Below are 22,182 nucleotides of genomic sequence, written 5' to 3' on the forward strand. Positions count from 1 at the left end.
TAGGAAGGGGAGATTAGTTACTGTATGTGTCACTTCAATCTGTTACTGTTTGGTAGGAAGGGGAGATTAGTTACTGTATGTGTCACTTCAATCTGTTACAGTTTGGTAGGAAGGCAATATTTGTTTGGGTCATTTACAACATTTGTAAGTTAGTTTTATTCCACCGATGTACAAGTTTTAGAATTAGTTTATGAATTATAAGTTTATTGGAAATTAATCATCAGGATGTCTACCATTCATTTTTAAATTCAAGTTACATATATTTACATTCAAATTTGCTTTTCATCTCTTGATTGAGAAAGCTGAATTCCCTACAATCAAAGTAGACAACTTTTTACTATCAGAATAGAATTTTTTTTTTTTTTAAGTTAACTAAAATGAGTATGATTATATTTCAGCCATTGTAGGTTTGTCTATAGCTATGTCTTTTTTTGATACCATAATAATAATATAAGTTTTCTAATTATAGGTGGATTAACATGTAAGAAATTAACAGATCCTTTGGATGGTCCACCATTTGTGACTGGTTGTATTACACTACTGAAACAATTTCACTCAGAAAATACAGATTCTTTCCTGGCATTACTGGGCCAGTATGTACGATCTACGGTCAATATGCTTCCAAAGTAAGTTCCTTCAACCTTCTCATGGTCGGCTTATTTTCAATGTGACTTGATGGTAATTATGCAATTATTTGCATTCATGAAAACTTCTTTGTTTTGCAATTTGTGGAAGGCAAAAAATAAAAGCTTTCAGTTTTTTAAAATTAAAACCAAGTTGTAAATGTAAATTTTGTTTAGTTGAAGGTTTTTTAGTTATGCTTATCAATCTTGCATGTTTGTCTGTTTGATTTTTTTTTATTATGTTGTTCTGGAATTTGAAAATAGTTTTAAATTTAATTATATTTCAGCGTGAAGTCACCAGATTTGTCCCAGGATGCTTTGAATGTATTGGTATTCTTGGAGGATTTTATTTACTATAGTGGAATGTCCAGAAAGGTAAATCTGACTACATGTTTACTCTGTCCCTGTGACACCCCCTCTTGAAAGTGTTTATGTCTAAAGATATTTTATCTTTAATAAATGCACAACATACAAAACAGTATCTTAGGAAGTTGAGAGTCAACATTAAAAAGTCGGACAAGAAACTATGAAACATAAATGTTGTAAAAGAAGTTAATACTTCAATATAAACATTTTTTGCTGTTATTGGAGACCAGCTAACATAGAAGTTGTCAACTATAGGTTCAAACTTATTTCCACAAGCACAAGAAAGGCATACATGCTTTTGGAAATTGTGCATTTATTATAGGATTAAACACATTTTTTCTAGAGGTTATTGATGTGTAAACCGGGGCGATTAACTCACAAACTGAATAAAAGTCCGAAGGACTTTTATGTCAAGTTTGTGAGTTAGAGACCCGGTTTACACTTCAATAACCTCTAGAAAAAATGTGTTTAATCCTTATAATTCTTCAGCCAAACATACGCGATTATTAATTTACATTATTACTTTGATTGCTACTATATGTCCCATCAGAAGCACAATGGCATGTCGTAACTAAGGAGTACACCGCCATCTTGACTTTCTAAAAAGGTTAAATGTTCGATAAATGCAGCATAATCTAAAATGAACTAGCACCTACCTCAAAAACTTCATTTTAATTAGATACTATCCGAATTTGAAGCGTACAAGTAACGAAACAATCATCCGTCTGAAAGTTTTCAATCGCATGACGTCGTGTTTTGCCATGACGTAAATTCGCCAAATCATTCGTGAAAATTCCCAGAATTTTATTTAAATTTTATTTTTATTTTTATACATTTTCGAAGCTTTAGTGCATTTTTTTGTTTGTTTGTTATTTATGCATTCGAATATAAACAACTGTTATGCAATTGTTTTATAATCTCCAGGCCCGTAGCCAGGAATTTCCAAAGGGGGGTTCGTTGGACTCAAAAACTCGACTTTAACAGTCATACTTCGAACAGAACATTGACTTAAACAGTGCTTATTTTTTTCAAGGGGGTGGGGGGGGGGGGGGGGGGTTCGTCCGAACCCCAAACCCCCTGGCTACGGGTATGATCTCAACTTGCTGAAAATCACAGTATCCCTGCAAGAATGTGAATCGCGCATGAATAGATTACAAAAGTAGTTTCGGAAACATGGTTTATCGAAGTGTAAACCAAGAGAAATATTCTAATTCACCAATCCAATTCAAGTATTTATAGATATGCAAATGATATAAGAATTATTAATATATATTAAGCTATACTCATGAATGTTTCGGATAAAGAGATCATGCTGCAGAAATACACAGTAAATATAAAAAAGAAGATGTGGTTTGATTGCCAATGAGATAACTCTCCACAAGAGACCAAATTACACAGAAATTAACAAATACAGTTCAGCATATGACCTTCAACACTGATCAAAGTTCATACTAGTAAAGAATAGTAAGCATTTATATGATTCTTCAATACAATAGTTTTGATTTGTTATCTCCTATGTTATAGGTGATAGAAGCCCAAGTACCACCATACCTATTTGATGAATGTAAAACCCAGCTGGCACAGGGATGAGGAACTGATTGTTTATAAATGTGACATTCCAAAGAAGTGTGACTGTTTTTATGTATTGAACAAATGAAGACTGAATACATTACTGAATTGTTATTAACTGTTATCCAATGGTGCAATATATTTTTCTAACATTGTATGTAGCTTGTTATTGATAATAATTATATGGTATTTTGTACATGTTTTTTTTCTTTATCTTCAGTTTTGGACATGTCCTGATATAAAAAAGAAGATGTGGTATGATTGCCAATGAGACAACGATCCACAAAAGACCAAAATGACACAAACATTAACAACTATAGGCCACCGTAAGGCCTTCAACGATGAACAAAGCCCATACCGCATAGTCAGCTATAAGGCCCCGATAAGACAATGTAAAACAATTCAAATGAGAAAACTAACGGCCTTATTTATGTAAAAAAATGAACGAAAAACAAATATGTAACACATGCTGATGTCTTTATTATAACCTTCATTCCTATTCTTTGAAGTTCAGGGGTATATATTGTACATTTGAAATCATTCTGTTTATCTGTTTGTATGTATGTCTTTCAGTGCTTTTAGCCTGGTTCATAACTTTTGCCATGAAGTATTTGTTATAGAATAGAGAATGAAAACAGGGAATGTGTCAAAGAGACAACCACCTATCAAAGAGCAGAAAACAGCAAAATTCAACTGGTGGGTCTTCAACACAGAGAGAAAATCCATCATTCAGAGGCGGCTTCTTTAATCTTTACTAGTTCAGCTATTAAATGGATGACACGCTTAAATCCCAAACATACAAATGAACAAGAAATTCTTGGGACAGGCACAAAAATGCAGCAGATTTAGACATGTTTTGTGAGATCTTACCCCTCTTCTTTTACCTCTAATCAATATGGAATAAATAAACACACAGTAAAACTCAGTACAAAAGAAGCCTGAGTCAGATGTTAGAATAGGAAGCAGAAGACAATGAGAATGATAAACATATATTAGTATAAGTACTACTAGCAGTTGCTGAGATGCTAGCTCCAGACTTCAAACAAACCGATTGAAAGGTTATCTCTATTTTGAAAATAAAGGAGATGTGGTATGATTGCCAATGAGACAGCTATCCACCGAGAAGTGTATGTAAGCAATTACATTCAATGTTTTCAAGCTGCGTCAAAATCAAAGTAAAAATGTCTACCAGTAACTTCAATGTCACAGACTTATATTAACTTTATATATGGTTTATGTATGATTAAGTGTATTTGTAAATGGTTCACAACTCTTGCATATGATTATCTCAAAGGAGATTAATAAAGGTTTGAAACATTTTTCAAATGAATTTACAGGTCAAGATAAATGCACTTTTAATGTTTGAATCAGTGTTTACATTGAACAGATATATTATTGATATTGAAGGAATACAAAAACATATGCAGTGCGTGAGTTAATATATGTATTTTCATGAACTTAGAAAATATTTTTTTTACTCTGGTAAATTAATCAATGTGTGATAGACTTCTCAAAGAAATTTAAAGGTTTAAGTGAATAAACTACACAGAGAACAATAGCTATTCAATGGGACATTAGAACAGACAAAAGTTGAACTACCTTGACCAGAAGCAGATGACTCTGTGGAAAACTTTCTTTGGGTTCGCAATAACATGTTACAGTTTTTGATTAATCAGTTTAAGGAGAACCACTCGTGGTTATAAGTAAAAGATATTTGGTATGCAGTTGTATTTGCATATTTTATTTACATTTAGATTATATGGCCCTCAACCCTCTTTCAGGGTTCATTGAGCTTGAATATATTGCATATATATCAAGTCAAATAAAGTTGAGAATGGAAATGGGAAATGTGTCAAAGAGATAACAACTGAACAAAAGAGCAGAAACATCTGAAGGCCACCAATGGTTCTTCAACACAGCTAGGAATAATACACCAAATGTCTTCTTTAGCTGGCCACTAAACACAATCATTAACTAGTTCAGTTTTAAGGGAACCTCCTATGATAGTCAATGGCATTTGGTATGCAGTTGTATGAGCATTGATATTTCTCAATTTTTGGTTTAAACATTTTTTAAGTTTGATAAGGTCAGTTTATATGTTGTGTTAGCACTGTCACATATCAATTACATGGAAATTACTTGGCCTTGTTCCGTCTATCATTGTCACTTGGAATCAGTTTGCAAGTCAATTCTTGGTAAAGGTCAGTTTAAGGTTCAAATTACAAACACATTACATCTTTTTCTATCCAGTGGTTCAACGAAAATCATTTAACCTTCAAATCTAAAATTAGTAAATGAAAAGCAAGACCAATAATATAGTAATCTTTATTTTAATGAAGATAAAAAAAAATGTTCCTTCTAAAAATAAATTGAAATGCTTGTCTACAACCATTAAACATGAGTATACTTGTATAATATCTAGTATTTAATTTTTCCTTGAAAAATTCAATAAAACAAAGGCAGTATTATATTTTTTAGCACACTACTGATAACCTAATCTAAATTATATTCCTAGCTTTAATTTAATTTTAACATTAATAATAAGCTATGTCTACAACTATTAAAGCTATAAAAACACATGAACACATTTTACTGAATCAACACTGCATGCAGGTACAACCTAGAATTCATGGACATGCAGTAATTCTGCATAAACATATATTTCAAATAGTTAAGGCCACATTTAAAAGAATGTCTGTCCCCTCCCCCAGGTCTACCCTTTGTAAACAGACCAGGAAGGCAGGTTCTTTTTTTTTTTAACTGGATTAGATTGTCATAGCATGGTCACATGAATGGTTTGACTTGTCCAGTCCAGGCCACTTATCAGTTGTTTGTGCTCAATTTGAGTGTATTTATTTAGATTATCAATCCTTCTGCTTTCAAGCTCTTTTCAAAAATGGAAACAAATTATTTTCAGGAAAAAAAAATTCGATTTTTTTGTGGAAAATAATTTTTTGACCCGGGTGGGGGAGGGGAAACAAACATATTTTTAATTTTGGCCTAACATTAAACTTTTTTGTTTCTGGGCATTTAAAAAAGTTTCTGTATTTTCAGTCCACTTTTTTGTTGTTTCAATCTTTCAAATAATGAGTTATTTAAAATATCTATTTCCTGATTAAATCTATATTCTTATCCTAATCTTATAGATTCAATTCTCTTTTATAAGTTTTCTGATTATAAATTTTACATAAAATACTGAATAAAAACATTAGTAGAGCCAATGAAATGTCAATTTGATTACATCATGAATTCCAGCACATTTAGTAGTGAGATCGCATCTGTAGAAAAATAATCTGGTTACAAAATAATAAAGTGGTATAAAAATATGAAGCATACAAAAACAGTAGGATTTCATTTATATGGCACATATACAAATTAAATTGATTTTTTTTATGTAAAAAATGTTTTTTTAAACAAGTTCATTAGAAGTCAGTTTGAGTATATAATTAAAGTGAAATCATATACAAATCCAATACGTTCACAACTTGAGTATGGCTTTCATAAAGTAATTTGGTAAATGTTTTCAAACTGAATGAATTGATTTTAAGACATATATCTAGTTGATGGCAATATAAAGTGCAAATCTGTTAATTGATATACAGTAATGTTCAAACATCTACCATATTCAAACTATGTTGTACATAGAAATGTGATGCTGGTCCCTTTATAATATTTCATAAAATATATAGAAATTACCACACATTTAGTTCAAAGTAATCAGGAATGTTCATGAAGAACTTAAAAAAAACCCCGCACACATGAGCATTTTTGAAATAAGCATTACATTTTGAACTTACTGGTTAATCTGTTTTCACCCTTTAATAACAGGAACAATAAATTGAATATGACATATCTGATAACAAAATCAATACAATTATTTTATCAATAGTATAAAAAAGAAGAAACTACATCAAATTAAAATCTTATAAAAAATAAATGATGTAACTATCAGAACAATTGCTTTTCTTTTTTAAACATTTTAAGCAATTTTTCATGTGGGGCAAGAACAGCAGATTTCCAGTCTTTTTTCTAGTGCTAAGGAACATTAATATGAAGATTGGTCAGCTATGACTAAAATTAATTGTGAAATAGACAAATATATGCCATACCCTAAAACAATTGTAAAATATTGCAGATCGTGTCAGGTGGGACTTATTTTTTCCTTAAATTCTAATTATCAAATAATGAACACAGTGTTAACAACTTCAATTATACATCAGGTTCAAATGTACCATCAGCAAACATTCTCTGCCATTCACTTCCCATTGGATATTCAAACTGTTTAATTGTTCCTTCTTTAATACCAACCAAATACCCAGGAACCTGAAATTACAATTAACATTAATGTATAAATTCGAGGTCAAGGAACAGTAAAATGGGCCATGACATTTTTTTGTTGTAAAAATTTGCATAAACTTGCGCCAATTGAACTTTAACTGAAATTTTATCAAAATTCCAGATTCAAATATGCATTCAACTATTCAATTTTCTGAAACCTGACTGAAAGAAAATTCTTTATTTATAAAGTAAGTGCAAATCTGCATAGAATGTACATTAAAATGATGAAAATCCAAAAGCCTCATTTCTCTAAAATCAGTCCATAGACTTTTCTGTGCAATAGTGTAAAGGTCATATGTTAATGAAAGCTTTGTAAAATTTCATACCATTTAAAAATAGTTTTTAGCTTGATATTTACTTTATTAGTATACAAAAAAATAATGGTTTGCAATACAAGAGTGAAATGCTTACAACAGAGGTAACAGTCAGGATGAAAGAATGGTTAGCACTGATAAAATTATTTGATGTGCCACTAGATGGGAGGCATAAAATTGTTAACTAAGCTGTTGAATTACAATTTACACCAGATGAAATTACCTTATTTCATCTGAATTCTGCTTGGGCAATTTTGTTTCAACGCCTTTCAATTTTTAATTTCCCCAAATGGATCTTGTTCACAGTTCACAGAAAATATATTCAATGCCAAAATTTAATTTCATATAAGACTAAAAATCTTCAAAAAAAAAGTTAAAGCAATAGCTTGCCATGTCTGCTGGTTTACTTGTCTACTAGCAAGGATTGCTACTAATTCAGAAATTAGTGTGTGCATGTATTACTGCGATGTTTGAAGGGTGCACATTAGATTAACTAGTGCCACTTTAAAAAAAGCTTCATACAGCTATTTTAGGTCCGAGTACACAGTTATTTCGTAGTGCATTTCTTTTAGACAATAAATGAAAATTAAAAAAATCCCAACTGCGCTTTCTCAATAATATTTTTACAGTGTGCTGTACTACTTTTGGGACAAATTCTATCAAAATTATAGAAAACTTCATCAGCTCTAACTCAAAATATGGACAATTTTATGTTAAGGGGGTCTTGAAATCTTTTGACAGCTTCAGAAGTGCTAATTTTTGACCTTTTTCAGCTGAACCTTATCACTACTGTACATTAATATTTATGACCCAAATTTTTTTACAGTGTCATTTCATCCCCCAACTTGCTATATGAGGCATAAAACATGGAGAAATAAATTTGGAAGGGGTATAACAAAAATTGACAAGTAACACACTGTCCACAATAAGGACTATATTCGTGGACGAGATTCAAAGAACGATAACTGTGTACTCGGACCTAATAGGATAGACAAAGTTGACCAATCTTCATAAAACTTGGTATGCCTAAAGCTTAATATATTCTAAGACTGCTTACAAAGTTTCATAGCAATAGGATATATATTATAGACATTATGATTAATTCTATATTCAACTTTGCGCATTAAATTCAGACGTTAAAATCGAGAAATTTCAACTATCAACATTTGGGGCTTTTAAAATTTAAATATTGCAAAAAAATACTTTCAAAATGCCTAAATATATAATATGTCATTTATTTAAAGCAATAGAGTACTCATTTGATATATCAGACTTAGCATAATTATTCAAAAGTCAAATTTATATGAGCCTATGACTAAAAATGGAGGTTTTCCAATGAAGGGGGACCTTATATGAAGATGTAATATTTTCCAGCAATTTTAAATTTGTGAAGCTTTTTGATTATAAATAATCCTTATATATGTATTTAATGTACTTTAAATGGACAGAAAACTTACAAATAACATATCATATTAATTTAAAAGGGTCTTAGGCCAAGTAAGACTAAAAATAATTTAGGGTCAATTTAGACCGTAGCACATATTTACATTTAAAAATGCATATTTGAGCTATAGGAAATAAACATTTGTGTCTTTTCTATCATTTCTATACTCAGGTGACATGATGCAATAAATCTGAGCACAAAAAGGCTCTTACATTCAACTTTTTTAGCAGACAGTATGGTCTGATACAAAGATTTTTCACTTTTTAGTGAAAAACTTGCATGCAAATTTAGTCACAACAGGCTTATATTTGAGCCACAAGCTATCCTACAGAAGTAAAGAAAGATATTATGTGAAATGAAACAGGTACAAAAGACATTGTTCAGTGCTTTTTATACAAATTTAGTGATATCTTTATTATGGACTTCAACTTTTATGTGCCATGCTCCTCACATTTAACTTGATCCAAACAGGGCATTAGACGAGGGTCATTTATACAACACATTTTGCTCATATTGTCTGAGATAATCTTCTTTTCTGTAGATTCAGAGTTCACAAATGAGTAAAACAACTGGTTTAAAGCATAGAAACACAAAAATTGACACATGAAAACATGTCAGATAGAAAGTCAGAATGCCACTTATGCATCAAATTTGAAAAAGCTATGAAATGCTTATTCTGACCATATAATGCCAAAATTGGTAATTTTTGCTGAAATTCTATCAAATAAAAGTTTAAATCCTTTAGTTTTATGCTATTTGACAAATTGACACCATCAAATCATTCAGGGAAGTTGCCAAAGTACAGGTTCTATATTTCCTGATTTCACCTCTTAGGTCCGAGTACACAGTTATTTCGTAGTGCATTTCTTTTAGACAATAAATGAAAATTAAAAAAATCCCACCTGCGCTTTCTCAATAATATTTTTACAGTGTGCTGTACTACTTTTGGGACAAATTCTATCAAAATTATAAAACTTCATCAGCTCTAACTCAAAATATGGACAATTTTATGTTAAGGGGGTCTTGAAATCTTTTGACAGCTTCCGAAGTGCTAATTTTTTACCTTTTTCAGCTGAACCTTATCACTACTGTACATTAATATTTATGACCCAAATTTTTTTACAGTGTCATTTCATCCCCCAACTTGCTATATAAGGCATAAAACATGGAGAAATAAATTTGGAAGGGGTATAACAAAAATTGACAAGTAACACACTGTCCACAATAAGGACTATATTCGTGGACAACAAGATTAAAAGGACGATAACTGTGTACTCGGACCATATGTATCAGCTATCAGAGTTCTTATTATTGTGAGACTCACCCTGTAGCATTATTGGTATAAATAAATACCGTACATTAATTTCAGAATTCACAGTACATCATAATAAATATATTTATATAACAAATCCTAGAGGTGTTTACCTTTGATGTGCAGCATAATAATTGAGTTAATAGACTTACTGTAGGAACTACATAATTTCCATTTTTGATTTTGACAGGTGCTTCCATATGCTCATGTAAGTGATCAGCAAATTCTATCATTCTGAAAAATGTTATATATTCAAAAGAAAGTTTAAACACTTTGTAAAAGAGTGCATTTGCCAAACAAAACCAAACATACCAAAATTTAAAATGAACTTGCAGCCATTGCAAACATCATTCCATAAATGTAATATCTAAAAAGTATGGCTTAATAGTTTAACTCAGAAAAAAAATAGGATTTTGCACTTATATTTCATTTTCCTTTAAATAAAAATAATTATAATATAAAAGTAAAAATCAGTTGTCTCCTCTTGATGGTTGGTTTTACTTTTCTGTCCATCATAAACCATGTCAATATTATAATATTTATTAAGTAGTGTACCGGTAATTAGGATTTTTTTGGGAAATAAGCTTTGACAAGTTGTTGTTGGCATTTGTTTTCAGACTACACACCACTTTGTGCTGGTACGAATACAGAGCATGAGTTAATAATTCATATTCAAATAAATTCATACAAACCTATTTTCTAAAGAACAACTAGCTGATATGAAGTCAAATATGGACAAATGTTGTACAAGTTCACATAGACCTATACCACCAGCATGGGGACAAACTGGAACTGAAATAGATTTATACAATAGTTTTATTAGCAAAAAAGGCAGATTTTACATACAAAATGATGTATTTGTCTGAAAGAAACAGCAAAATGAAATATTTATGCAACATCAAAATAAGAAGATGTGGTATCTTTTCCAATGAGATAACTCTCCACAAGAGACCAAATAGCATAGAAATTTACAACTATTGATCAGCATACTACATAAAACAATGAATTAAAAACATGTTATTTTTAAATATGTCATTTATCATATCATACATTAGGTTACTACAACTTGTTACTGACTGACTGACAGTAACTTGTCTTTTACCAGCACATATTCGTTTAAAAAACCCTGTCTTTTTCACCTTCAACCTTCAAATTGTACTAACTGTTATATTTTGCTGCCATTAGAATGACTGCCAAACATTCATTGACTCCACCCAATCTACAGGCATCAATCTGACAATACTGCATGGCCTTGGCCTTCAGAAATTGTTTAAACATTACTCTGTTGTGACAATGTTCTCCCGTTGCTACGGCAATACCAACAGATTTCAAACCCTAAAATAAAGTATTAGAATGAGTATCAATCAATAATTTAAAAATTGTCTTACAACCCCAACACAGAAACAAGGAAAAGATAAAAAATAGTTCTTATTTTACTATGTTAGATATGATTCAAAATACTGAAATAATACAGCAATGTGGATCCCCCATTAGAGGAAAAGGGAGAGGAGAATTTACCGATTTTTACAGCAGAAGTACAATCAAAGGCCCAAAACATCATCAGTATTTTAGGGTTTCCCTGTTTACAATTATTTCTGCTTACCTCAGCAATAGCAGCATGGCCCATAATATCATCAGGATTGGTGGGTTCCTCAATCCACAATGGTTTATATGGGGCTAACTTTTTCATCCAATCAATAGATTCCTGGACCTCCCATTTCTGATTGGCATCCACCATCTAATAATACATAAACATATGATGATAATTTGTGAACATATTGTGCTTAGAAATATAGATGTCACCACTCCAACAAGTTTATTACGATATTTCTCCACTCAAAGCAGCTAATTTTTCATATTTTTAAAGAGTGACAAAGCAGTTAATTTTTAGTATTTTTAAAACATAATAGGGCATAAAAAATAAATGAATACAAAATAACTTTATAAAAATAGCTGTTTAATATAATATTATATAATATATATTTTATAATAGCTAGTTTATGTAATTTTTATATTTAAATCTTCAATTGCTAGGATTTTTTTATCTGTTCTGAATTGTTTATAATTGGAATGGGATATACCAAAGTTAGATAATGTGTACTACTAGATGAATGATTTCAGCCCAAATTGGTAATTAAAAACCCTTCAGAAATATTCAATATATAAGCACTTTTAAATTAAAATAAAAAAAGGTACTCTTAACATTAAATGAATACAAAACTTGAACATTTTATTAATAGTGATGCAGTAATTATTTCTGATAGCCTGCTTTGAAGACAATTGAAGTTCCCAAACTTTTTTGTTGTAAATAAAGAAAAGACAATATCAAACCAACCAAACAAAAAGCATTCTCAAATAAAAATTACAAAGCTATACAAAAAAGAAGCAAATCAAAAGCATTTAACAAATGATACATTCCAAGACATAATAAATGCTGCAACCAATATGAGCTCTAAAGGAATACAATCAAAGCATATTGAATTCCATAACGCTGCGTAAAGCAAGTTTTACCATTTGTTCTATATTTAAAACAGAGTTTGTCTGTCTATTACAAGTGTCATTATTATAAAACCTGTATCAAAGTGTATATTAATTCTTGATGTACTTTGTTACTATTTTCTGTGACTCACCCATAATCTATCATAACCAATTGTTTCTCTGAAGATTTTTGCCCTTCTAATATCATCGTCAACATCTGCCCCAACTTTCATTTTAAATCTTAAAGTAATCAAATTAATGTCAACATTCATTTATCAACAAGAAACTTTTCAACAAAAAATTTAAGGAATTACATTGCTATCTAAATAATTTTTGCACATAGAAGATGTGGTATGAGTGCCAAGAGACAACTCTCAATCCAAAACCAACAGCAAGCTATAAAACAAATTCAAACATGCATTGATAACAATCAACCATACGTACATTTTCTAAAGTTAGCTGCACATGCATTATTGTCAACTTCATATTCAATATCAATGGTCAACCACACAGATTATCAATAGTAAAGGGCACATGCACTATCCATAAATAATATCAAACAGTAATGATTGAATTGCACAAGATGAACAGTAAACCACACATAATACAAACTTTAAACATAACAACCTTACCTTTCCATCCCTTTACTGATTGCTTCACCTGCCAACTGAAACAAAAATATCAAGCTATATTAAATTCAAATGTTTCAATTTTTCAGAAAAATATATCTGCTTTTGTAATTTCAATAGAAAAACAAAGGATATAGGATATCTATCTATGACACAAAAAATAGTACATGCACTGCAATATCAAACACACAAAACAAAGTAACAGCACTTTAATTGCTGTTCTTCATCTCAAAGTCACTGTGAGGTCTTCAACATAGAGCAAACAACTCTCACCTCACTGCAAGTTTGAGACAGCCCCTAACACCAGGTTGATTTCAGTTTTCATTAAGTTTAAATCAAAACATAACATGCTATTCCGAAATTGGGATCAGTTTTAGGAACAAATTCAGAAACAATCTTATTTTCCCATTAATGATAAGGTGTGTTGGGCACCTGTATTAACCCTTGCTATACTGAATTATTTTGAGAAATTGTCAATAAGATAATCTCCAAATATATTGAGCGCCATTGGTGCCAAATAACGGTGGTCTATGTATGGCCGTAATATTACAGCCCCCGCATAGCAAGGGTCAATTGTATTCCTCCACAAATAAAAACTAGCCTCCATGATATAGTGCTGAAAGTGGTGTTAAACACCAACAGTCAATCAATCATACAATGGTATATCATAATATTTCTAATCTTTGACAAGCATATATAAACATAAACTTTTGTGTTGTGGAAAAAGAAGCATAGAAGAATGAAAAGAATAAAATGCACCTTCCTGATTTTATCATCTGGGTAAAACAACCAACCACATGATGTTGTGTACGCTGGAAACCCTTTACTTTTTAGCTCAGCCTCTAAAAGAACAGAATTAACAGATTAAGTATATGGTATACATATTGCAAAATTAACAATAATTTGACTTATTTTACATAATTCAAGGGGTATACAAAAAACATATACTGGGTACCTTATATTGGGAATTTTCATTCTGTTTTTTTCACTACAGCTTTTTAATTTAAGCAAGGTCTATTATCTGTTGTTTATGGCAGACAAATGTCTGTGCATGACATATTTTCATTGAATATAACATGAATACAGAGAAACATTAGCCATCCACAAATGGAAACCTCAATGGGTATCATTTCATTTTTATATACGAATATCTAATTACCATAAATCTGCATTTTTCAGTTTTATAGTTTAAACTTATATGCTTGTAAAAAAAACCCACTTGACTCTCAACTATATGATAAGTTGGATTAAAATTTTAAAGCAAATCAATCATGATTTGGGATCAAAGATATCATCATCATTGAAATGGAGTATGGTTTCCTGAGAGTTCTTTGAAGCACTTAGCAGTGCAAAAATTGTAATGTATTCCTGTCATTTAAAAAAAAATTTTGGTTATGTTACCCTCATCTTTGCCTGATGCATTTACTTTCTACTTTTCCCTGTGAAAATTAGTTTACCTCTGTCAGCTTTACCAGCTTGTCTTGATCTAAGAAGTTCTGAAAGTAAATAAAACTAATCATAAACTGTTGCTATATAACTACATTAAAATCTGTCATCTTCATACCAGTAAACATTTGAAAATCTCAAGTGTTTTGATGAGGATTTTTTGGGCAGAATCAATTTGCGCCAATTGCAGTTTTGGAAAGGTATTAATTGCGCCACTCTCTTTTATTTTGATGGTATTAATTGCGCCAATAAATGAAATGAAATTGCGCCACATTTACCTGTTAATTTTTTTTTACCTATATCATACCTGTACATGTTTTACCTACGTATATCAATACAAGACAAGACACATACTTTATGAAAGTCTCACCACTTGTTACATATAAGATATACAGCTTTTTAAAAAACAAGATAACAACAAGAGCCACTCTAAAAAGAGTTTTAAGAGACTATAAAACATTTTTTCTTAAAATTATAATTCAAATACAAGTCAACTATCACGAGTATAAAATACCTTTTCGTTTTTTTTTCACAGCAGATTTTGGCAGTATGCAATACCACATTTTCATTTGTAAAAAGAAATATAATTATTTCATTATCAGTCTCCAGAAATTAGAACGTCAAGTTTTGAGATCTGCGAGCATAAGAAAAGCAACCAATATGTTTTCAGAGCGACCTTCAAAATAAATTAATTCAGAGATCTTCAAAATTGAAGAAGAAAATTTATAAAAGAAAGATTTAAAATGTGTGCCTCAGTCTATGTATAGAGAGAGAACTTGGGAGAAGAAAACTGTGTCCGGCTTAACCTAGGAATCAAGTAGTATTTCAGAATATTGGAATTTTTTGCTGATGGTACCTAGTCAATCATTTAGTTGTTATATAAAAATAAATAAAATTGGCGCAATTAGAGGATTATTTTATTGGCGCAAATGATACCTATAGTTTTGAAAATTAGGTGGCGCAAAAGAAGTATTGGCGCAATTAAGTTGTGGCGCAAATGAGTTACTTTTTGGTGCAAAAAGATATCGCCCGATTATTTTTAGGGTTTTGTTTTGGGGGGGGGGGGCATGAAAACATTTTTAAGGAATGCAGTTTTAGAGGCCTTTTGCTTTCAAATTTTTTTTTCTCCATAAATAGTGTCATATCTTTTTTCTGAAATTTGAAATAAATATCTCCACAATAATGTAAAATATCTTTTAAAAACATTAAAATTTCTTTTACATGTTTTACAAATGAATCTAAAATTGTTTCAATACTAACATTGTTCAGAAGAAACTTAATCATTAAACACTTTTAACAATCAACTATGCATAAACCAAAATTCTTCCTAAGCTAATGATTGATCGATACCTGTTTTTAAATTAATGTCCAGTGGTAAATATTTCAAGCATGTTCAGGACAATCTAAGCTTGAGATATAAAAAACTTAATATCATCTTACCTAAGGCTTCTGCTTTTGTTAATGCATCATCCCTGAAAAAGGAAGATTTATTAGAAGATGTGATCTGACAAATGTCTATATAACAGCAATCTAACTATACAAGCTTGAAAATGGAGCAAGCACTACAACCATGATACAAATTCTTCATCATCAAAATAAAAAAATGTATGAATTCAAAAGATTGAAAGTAAAATTTCTTAACTGAAAAAAAAATCTATTGTGAAGAGCCAAGATTCTTGATTTTAGTTAGGCATATACATAAGCTTTTTTTTTTAATCTTTCGTACATGTAAGAAGTCAACCTATATAAAACCTTCAATAGTTTTGCTATTAAAAACTATTTTTTGAGTATTAATAAATACATAATTGGTTACATTTTGGGGTAATAAGGAGTTATTTAATGACAGACATTTTTAAAGAGTACTTACATGTATCTGAAATCAATTACAGAAACAAGTTCCTCTGGTTCCTGCAAAAATAAAAATAAAACTGACAATGGATTCATCAACCTCAATGATTTAATGATTTATTTCTCATGTACTGAAATGTAAAACAAAAGTTTCTCTCTGTATTCATTCTTGAAAATATTTTTTAGAGTCTTCTTATTCATTACTTTTGGAACAATTTTTAAAAAAAGCTAAAGAGATAATAAAATAAATGAAATAAAGTTCTGTTACCTTTGCTTAATTAATCAATTTGTAAGTAAGTACCAAAAATTCACAATGACATAATTTTAAAAAAAATGTATGAATACGTTACCATATCAACTATTAGTTTCCACAGTGGCTGAAAAAGAGATATTTACATATAAATTTCATACAAGGCTTTTGAAAAAACTTCTGTATCATGATTTTAAAAACACAAAATTGCAATGAGGCAAGTGTTATTACCTTCGCCTTTAGTATTGTAAGCCGTGTGAAAATGAACTTTCTGAGAATTAGGATAAGGGTGGATTATCTGGAGTAAAATATCATACAATGGAACAAAATAGCTTATCTAGGTTGATTGGGCAAAACAGTAATCAGAAACTTGAATGACAAAAGTAGCTGCCAGACACAATTTAAAAAAAACAGTTATCACAAAAGAACAATTATATATAAAAAAAAGATATTTGGTATAGACTAAGATGAAACAGGAACCTAACAACAACAATTAACATATTTGCTTACCTTTTCTTCCATTTTAGCCCATAAGTCCCATAATGCATTTATAATGGCTGCTGTAGCTAGATGTGTTACACCCTTTTCAGGTCCTAACTGAAATGTTAAATTTTGACTTTTTGTTATGAGGTATTTTACTTTTGCTTTCCATCAACTAACTTAAAAATGATACCAAGTTATATTATTAGCCAACACCAATAATGGATGGTCATGATGGTAGTTTTATAAAATGACAAAAAAGGTCATTTTTTTTTTATGATTGTTTTATACATTATTTAATACTTAGAAAGATGATGTGAATATACTAGACCCTACTAGACTGATATCCTGTTGAGTCAGATTTTAATAAGCAAGTTCACAAGGTGCATAAATAGTAGGCAGGACAACCCAGACATATTATTCTGATGATGGGTAGACCAGATTTTTGCCCTTACTTCTATATGATTCATGCTTGGTTGAGAAGCAGCAAGTAGCACTTTTTAAATCTTTGGTTTGAGATGGTCAGAACTAGAACCTACACTCAAAGTGAGCACACATTGTAAGGAAAGCATATAACTTTTACATAAAAACTAAACATTGATGCACCTCTTTAAGACCTACCCATCTAATTTGGTCTTCACTGCATAAGGACTGCCAGTATTTTCCGAAATTTCCGAAAATATCAGCTAATTTCTGTCCAACCACAAGCTTCCTAAAGGCTTCAATTGCACAACACACTAAAAATATATTTAATAAAAAATATTCAATTTAATATCCTTCTTTATATGACAGAAAATTGTTATTTTTGAAGGTACACATACCTTCTATTGCAGATGTCCTTCATTTTTTTAAAAGTTTTGATTGCACTAGTATCTTCTTCCTAACTAAAAATTCAGCAAGTTATTTCAAAATATTTATACATTCGTTTAAATAATAATACTTTATTTCCATAAGCAATTAATACAGCTTATTGGATTTACACAAAAAATATATCCAATAGATAATATTTACACTACAGCATAATATAACATTTATACACAAATTATACAAATCAATGAAAGATTTAACTACATCATCATGGACATAACTGGGTTTGCCAAACAATGCCATTATCATAAAAATTGGTCAAGAATAATAAGCAACTCTTAAGATTTGATGTTTAACTCAATTTAAAATATGTCATGCTAATATCACCTTTTAACACAGTTACTTAGTAAGCCTATTTTTGAAACTTTCCAAGATGTGCCATGAAAAACTAATTCCTTAAACATGTTCAAATATGACCTAGTGAAGCTTAACCTGTTTTGAATGGTTCCTAACAATGGGAGAACAATAAATTGTTGAAGATGAACATTTTAAATCTATCATTTCTTTTAAAACTACTAAAAAGATGTCGTCATCTCAAGTTGAACTAAAAATCATCCTGAATCTCATTGATCATAAGAATTATAGAATTATAGATTCTATGAAAGTTCTGCCATCAATGACACAATCACTAAGACAAATCCACTGACAAAGTTTCTGAAAATGATGTCAAATGATTTAATAATTACTCAGAACATCCATGGTAAAAAAAAAATCATGATTAAATAACTTGTACCTATTTGTGTTCCTCTACCATTAAGAAATGTATTTCCATTTCCTTGTAACTTTGAGTCTGTTTTCAAAATGACATATGCACATGAATAATCTGGTGCTGTATGCTGCAATTAGAGACACAATTATGTATACTCTTTGAAATATGTTAGTTCTTCTATTAAAAATATTTTTTTCTCTCAACTCAAATGATTTTCAGCTAAACGACCTATAAATTGGTCTATGTGTTCATTAATTTATCAAATTTATAATATGATTCTTTTATCACTATCAAAAAATTTATAAGGATTCTGCGGAATCCGGTGTCTCACCTACTTTTGCTGTAAATCGCAGGCTCAACAAAAATGAGAAAAAAAATCAATAAAGATATTCCTCTTGATACTATCTTATGATTGTAAGAAGCTTCTGTCAAAGTTTGGTAAAAATCTAGGATAGTTAATGAATCTAATAAATGTTTAGAAAACTTTAACTGCAGACTGTATGTAATGTTAACTGGAAGGAATCTAAGTCCATTTAAAAGTAAAATGCAGAAAAATTGAGTTATCTTTTTACAAAATTTACTTTTGCATACTATCTTATGATCATAAATAAGCTTATGTCCAAGTTTGGTACAAACCCAGGATAATTTAAGAAAGTAATTAAAATTTTAAAAACTTTAACCACAGAGTGAATGTAACGTTTCCCCGCAGAAAAACTAAGTCCATTTAAAAGTAAAATACAGAAAAATGGATTTATTTTTTTGCAAAATTTACTTCTGGATACTATCTTATGATCATAAAAAAGCTTATGTCCAAGTTTGGTACAAACCCAGGATAATTTAAGAAAGTTATTAAAATTCTAAAAACTTTAATCACAGAGTGAATGTTATGTTTCCCTGCAGAAAAAACTAAGTCCGTTTATAAGTAAAATTTTACGGAAAAAATGGAATTTCATTTTTACAAAATTTATTTCTGGATACTATCTTATGATCATAAACAGGCTTCTTTCCAAGTTTGGTAGAAATTCAGTATAGTTTAAGAAAGTTATTAAAATTTCAAAAACTTTAACCACAGAGTGAATATTTGTGGACGCCGCCAGACAACGACACCAATGACGAAGGAATGTAGGATTGCTTAGTCTCTCTTTTTCAACTTTTTTTTTGGGGCAAACTTTTTTTTTGGCGACAAGTCGAAACATTTTTTTATTTCACATTTAGCATAACATACAGTGGCAGCTGAGGGTGAAACAAACAATTTTTTTTTTCTCAGGGTAAAAAACATTTTTTTTTTCTCCAAAAAATGGAAACAAACTTTTTTCCCAGAAAATCAAATGGTTTATCTCTACTTACAAAATACAAATATTTTAAATTAATACAGAAACATGCTATATGTTGTGTTTATTTAGTTGTTGTCCTGAATGTGCATGATATAATTGTCACACAATTTTATGAGACTTGTATCTAAATTAATAGTTAGATAATAGTCCATCTGTCCAAGGTTTTAACTTTTTAAAATTATTTGATTTAAAAAAGTTTTGACAAGTATAAAGACTGACTCACCATTGCATCAGAGCCATCTTTCTCTAATGAAGTTGGAAATCGAATGTCTTTCACAATTAAATCAGTTATCTTAGTTGGCAAGCTCATTTTTTATGATAATTTTTTGGCCGGTTGGTCTTGTCTTCGTCCTATATATTGACCTCTTGATAACACTTACTCTCGTACCCTTTCAGAAAAATACTCCCCTTTGATTTACTGTAATATTGTAGATCGTGTAGATGACTGTTTATTAAAAGACTGTTTCATAGTAATTTTTAATCACTCAAAAAGGCTAATCAAAAACAGGTTCATATGTTACAGTTTAAAATTGTCAAAGATTGTACAATTTATGTTATTTCGTCCTTGTACAAGTTCGTCCTTTTTCCTCCACTTCAGATGGCCCCCAGAAAAGGCTGTGACAGAGTTTAGCTTTTCATTTCAGTTCGAGTCTAAATAACCAGTGTTGTTAATAAATCATTGGAAGATATTATAGAGGTGGTGTGTCCAATAGATAAGTATCTGTTGCTATATCTTGTTTGTACTTGCGGTTTGTTCTCCATTGAATTAGAGTTATCCCTCTTTGTACATCTCCCCTCCAATGTGGTTGTTGTGTATTGAAATTTAAGATTTCAGGTCAATAGTATTTCACCACTCAATATAGTGTGAAAATATTTGTAAATGAGTGAATCGATATTTTTTCTTCTTCATGCCCATTTTTTTTAAAACAAATTGATAAGACTCATTTAGCATTCATGGTATAATAACAGATAAATAAGGTAAGAGTATGGTTTATTTGGTTCCTGCATTATTGATGTATATCGCACAGTTCTTTTTAAATATATTAACACTGATTTTTTTTTTGAATTATACTTCATCTAAGCTTTAACTGAATTATTTTAACTTTTGATCTCATTTTCTGTTGATTATACTAACCTCAGGACTTACAGAAATATTTCAATTGAACTTTGTAATCTTTGAACAATAAGACAAGATCATTTCCTTCCTGATTATATTATACATATTGCTTGTTTGTAATCATTGCAAGGAGTACATGCCTGCCAAACAAGGTTAATTTGACTTTGATCCATTAGCATTATCTTTCATGTTGAGGTATGTTTTTACATGATACTGTAAGTAGTACATTAGAATGCTAATTTGTGCATATTTTTATGTCCCAATTATAGGCATTATGTTTTCTGGTCTGTGCCTCCATCCATCGGTTTGTCCATTTGACCGTTCTTCCATTCGTTCATCTGTCTGTCTGTCCCACTCCAGATTAAAGTTTTTGGTCCAGTTAGTTTTTGATGAATATGAGGTCAAATCAACTTGAAACTTAGTACACATGTTCCCTATGATATAATCTTTCTTATTTTAATGCCAAATTAGAGATTTTATTCCATTTTCACAGTCCACTGAACATAAAAGTGATTGGGTATCTGTGTACTGGGGACACATTCTTTTTTTTATAATTTGCATATATCCTTTTGATTTGGTTTATCTATCCTTTACCTTATTTTCAGGGTTACTAGTCAATTTTGAAGGATTGAAAGGTTTTCATGTCCTTTTGAACAGGTTTATCTCCTCTTGACACCATGCAAGTGAGTCATTAGTAACAAGTTTTTGTGATAAAATAAGGATTTAGGAAAATGTAAGCTATAGGCCAATAATTCATGGTGAAAACTAATGTTATGTCAAATTGTGCTTCAAGGGCAATAACTCATATAAGTGATCAATTGACAGTTTCAGCCATGCTGACTTATTAGTAGATCTCACTTTACTGATAATTTTTCCTGCTAAAAATTCCACTCTTTCTGCTACAGTTTCTACAACAGTAAACATAGATTGTAATGTTTTTGAAAATTCCATAGGATATAGATAAGGGCAACAGTAACCGCTGTTCAAAAGTCATAAATATTAATTGAGAGAAAACAAAACCAGGTTACAAACTTAAACCAAGGGAACACATCAAAAAC

General features: G+C 30.4%; 2 protein-coding genes across 2 annotated transcripts in view; one reads left to right on the top strand and one right to left on the bottom strand.

Moving 5' to 3' along the window:
* The window catches only part of LOC134693539 (WASH complex subunit 5-like), a 35,744-nt gene extending 32,990 nt beyond the window's left edge, over nt 1-2,754 (top strand). The window contains exons 25-27 of the mRNA XM_063554380.1: nt 470-626; nt 911-998; nt 2,514-2,754. Of these exons, the coding sequence (XP_063410450.1) occupies nt 470-626; nt 911-998; nt 2,514-2,579 (311 nt within the window). The 3' untranslated portion in view covers nt 2,580-2,754. The remainder of the gene's footprint in view (nt 1-469; nt 627-910; nt 999-2,513) is intronic.
* Nucleotides 2,755-5,955: 3,201 nt separating this feature from the next.
* On the bottom strand, nt 5,956-20,373 carry LOC134693548 (mitochondrial enolase superfamily member 1-like). The gene is made up of 16 exons (XM_063554392.1): nt 20,231-20,373; nt 18,698-18,800; nt 17,719-17,834; nt 17,128-17,214; nt 16,718-16,744; nt 16,387-16,427; nt 15,960-15,991; nt 14,531-14,569; nt 13,833-13,915; nt 13,077-13,111; nt 12,597-12,684; nt 11,570-11,704; nt 11,130-11,301; nt 10,659-10,758; nt 10,119-10,200; nt 5,956-6,881 (listed from the first exon to the last, which is right to left on the bottom strand). The coding sequence occupies exons 1-16, from the start codon at nt 20,315-20,317 to the stop codon at nt 6,768-6,770; spliced, it is 1,341 nt and encodes a 446-aa protein (XP_063410462.1). The 5' UTR covers nt 20,318-20,373; the 3' UTR covers nt 5,956-6,767.
* Between the last annotated feature and the right edge of the window lie 1,809 nt (nt 20,374-22,182).

Source organism: Mytilus trossulus, chromosome 1 (assembly GCF_036588685.1).
Source record: "Mytilus trossulus isolate FHL-02 chromosome 1, PNRI_Mtr1.1.1.hap1, whole genome shotgun sequence".
NCBI lineage: Eukaryota > Metazoa > Mollusca > Bivalvia > Mytilida > Mytilidae > Mytilus > Mytilus trossulus.

Coding starts and splice junctions, on each gene's coding strand:
- LOC134693548 (XM_063554392.1), bottom strand. CDS start 20,317: ATGAGCTTGCCAACTAAGATAACTGATTTAATTGTGAAAGACATTCGA. Junction 16,745..17,127: donor GGGCTAAAATGGAAGAAAAG/GTAAGCAAATAT, acceptor TCTCTTTTTCAG/CCACTGTGGAAACTAATAGT. Junction 12,685..13,076: donor ATCAGTAAAGGGATGGAAAG/GTAAGGTTGTTA, acceptor GATTACTTTAAG/ATTTAAAATGAAAGTTGGGG.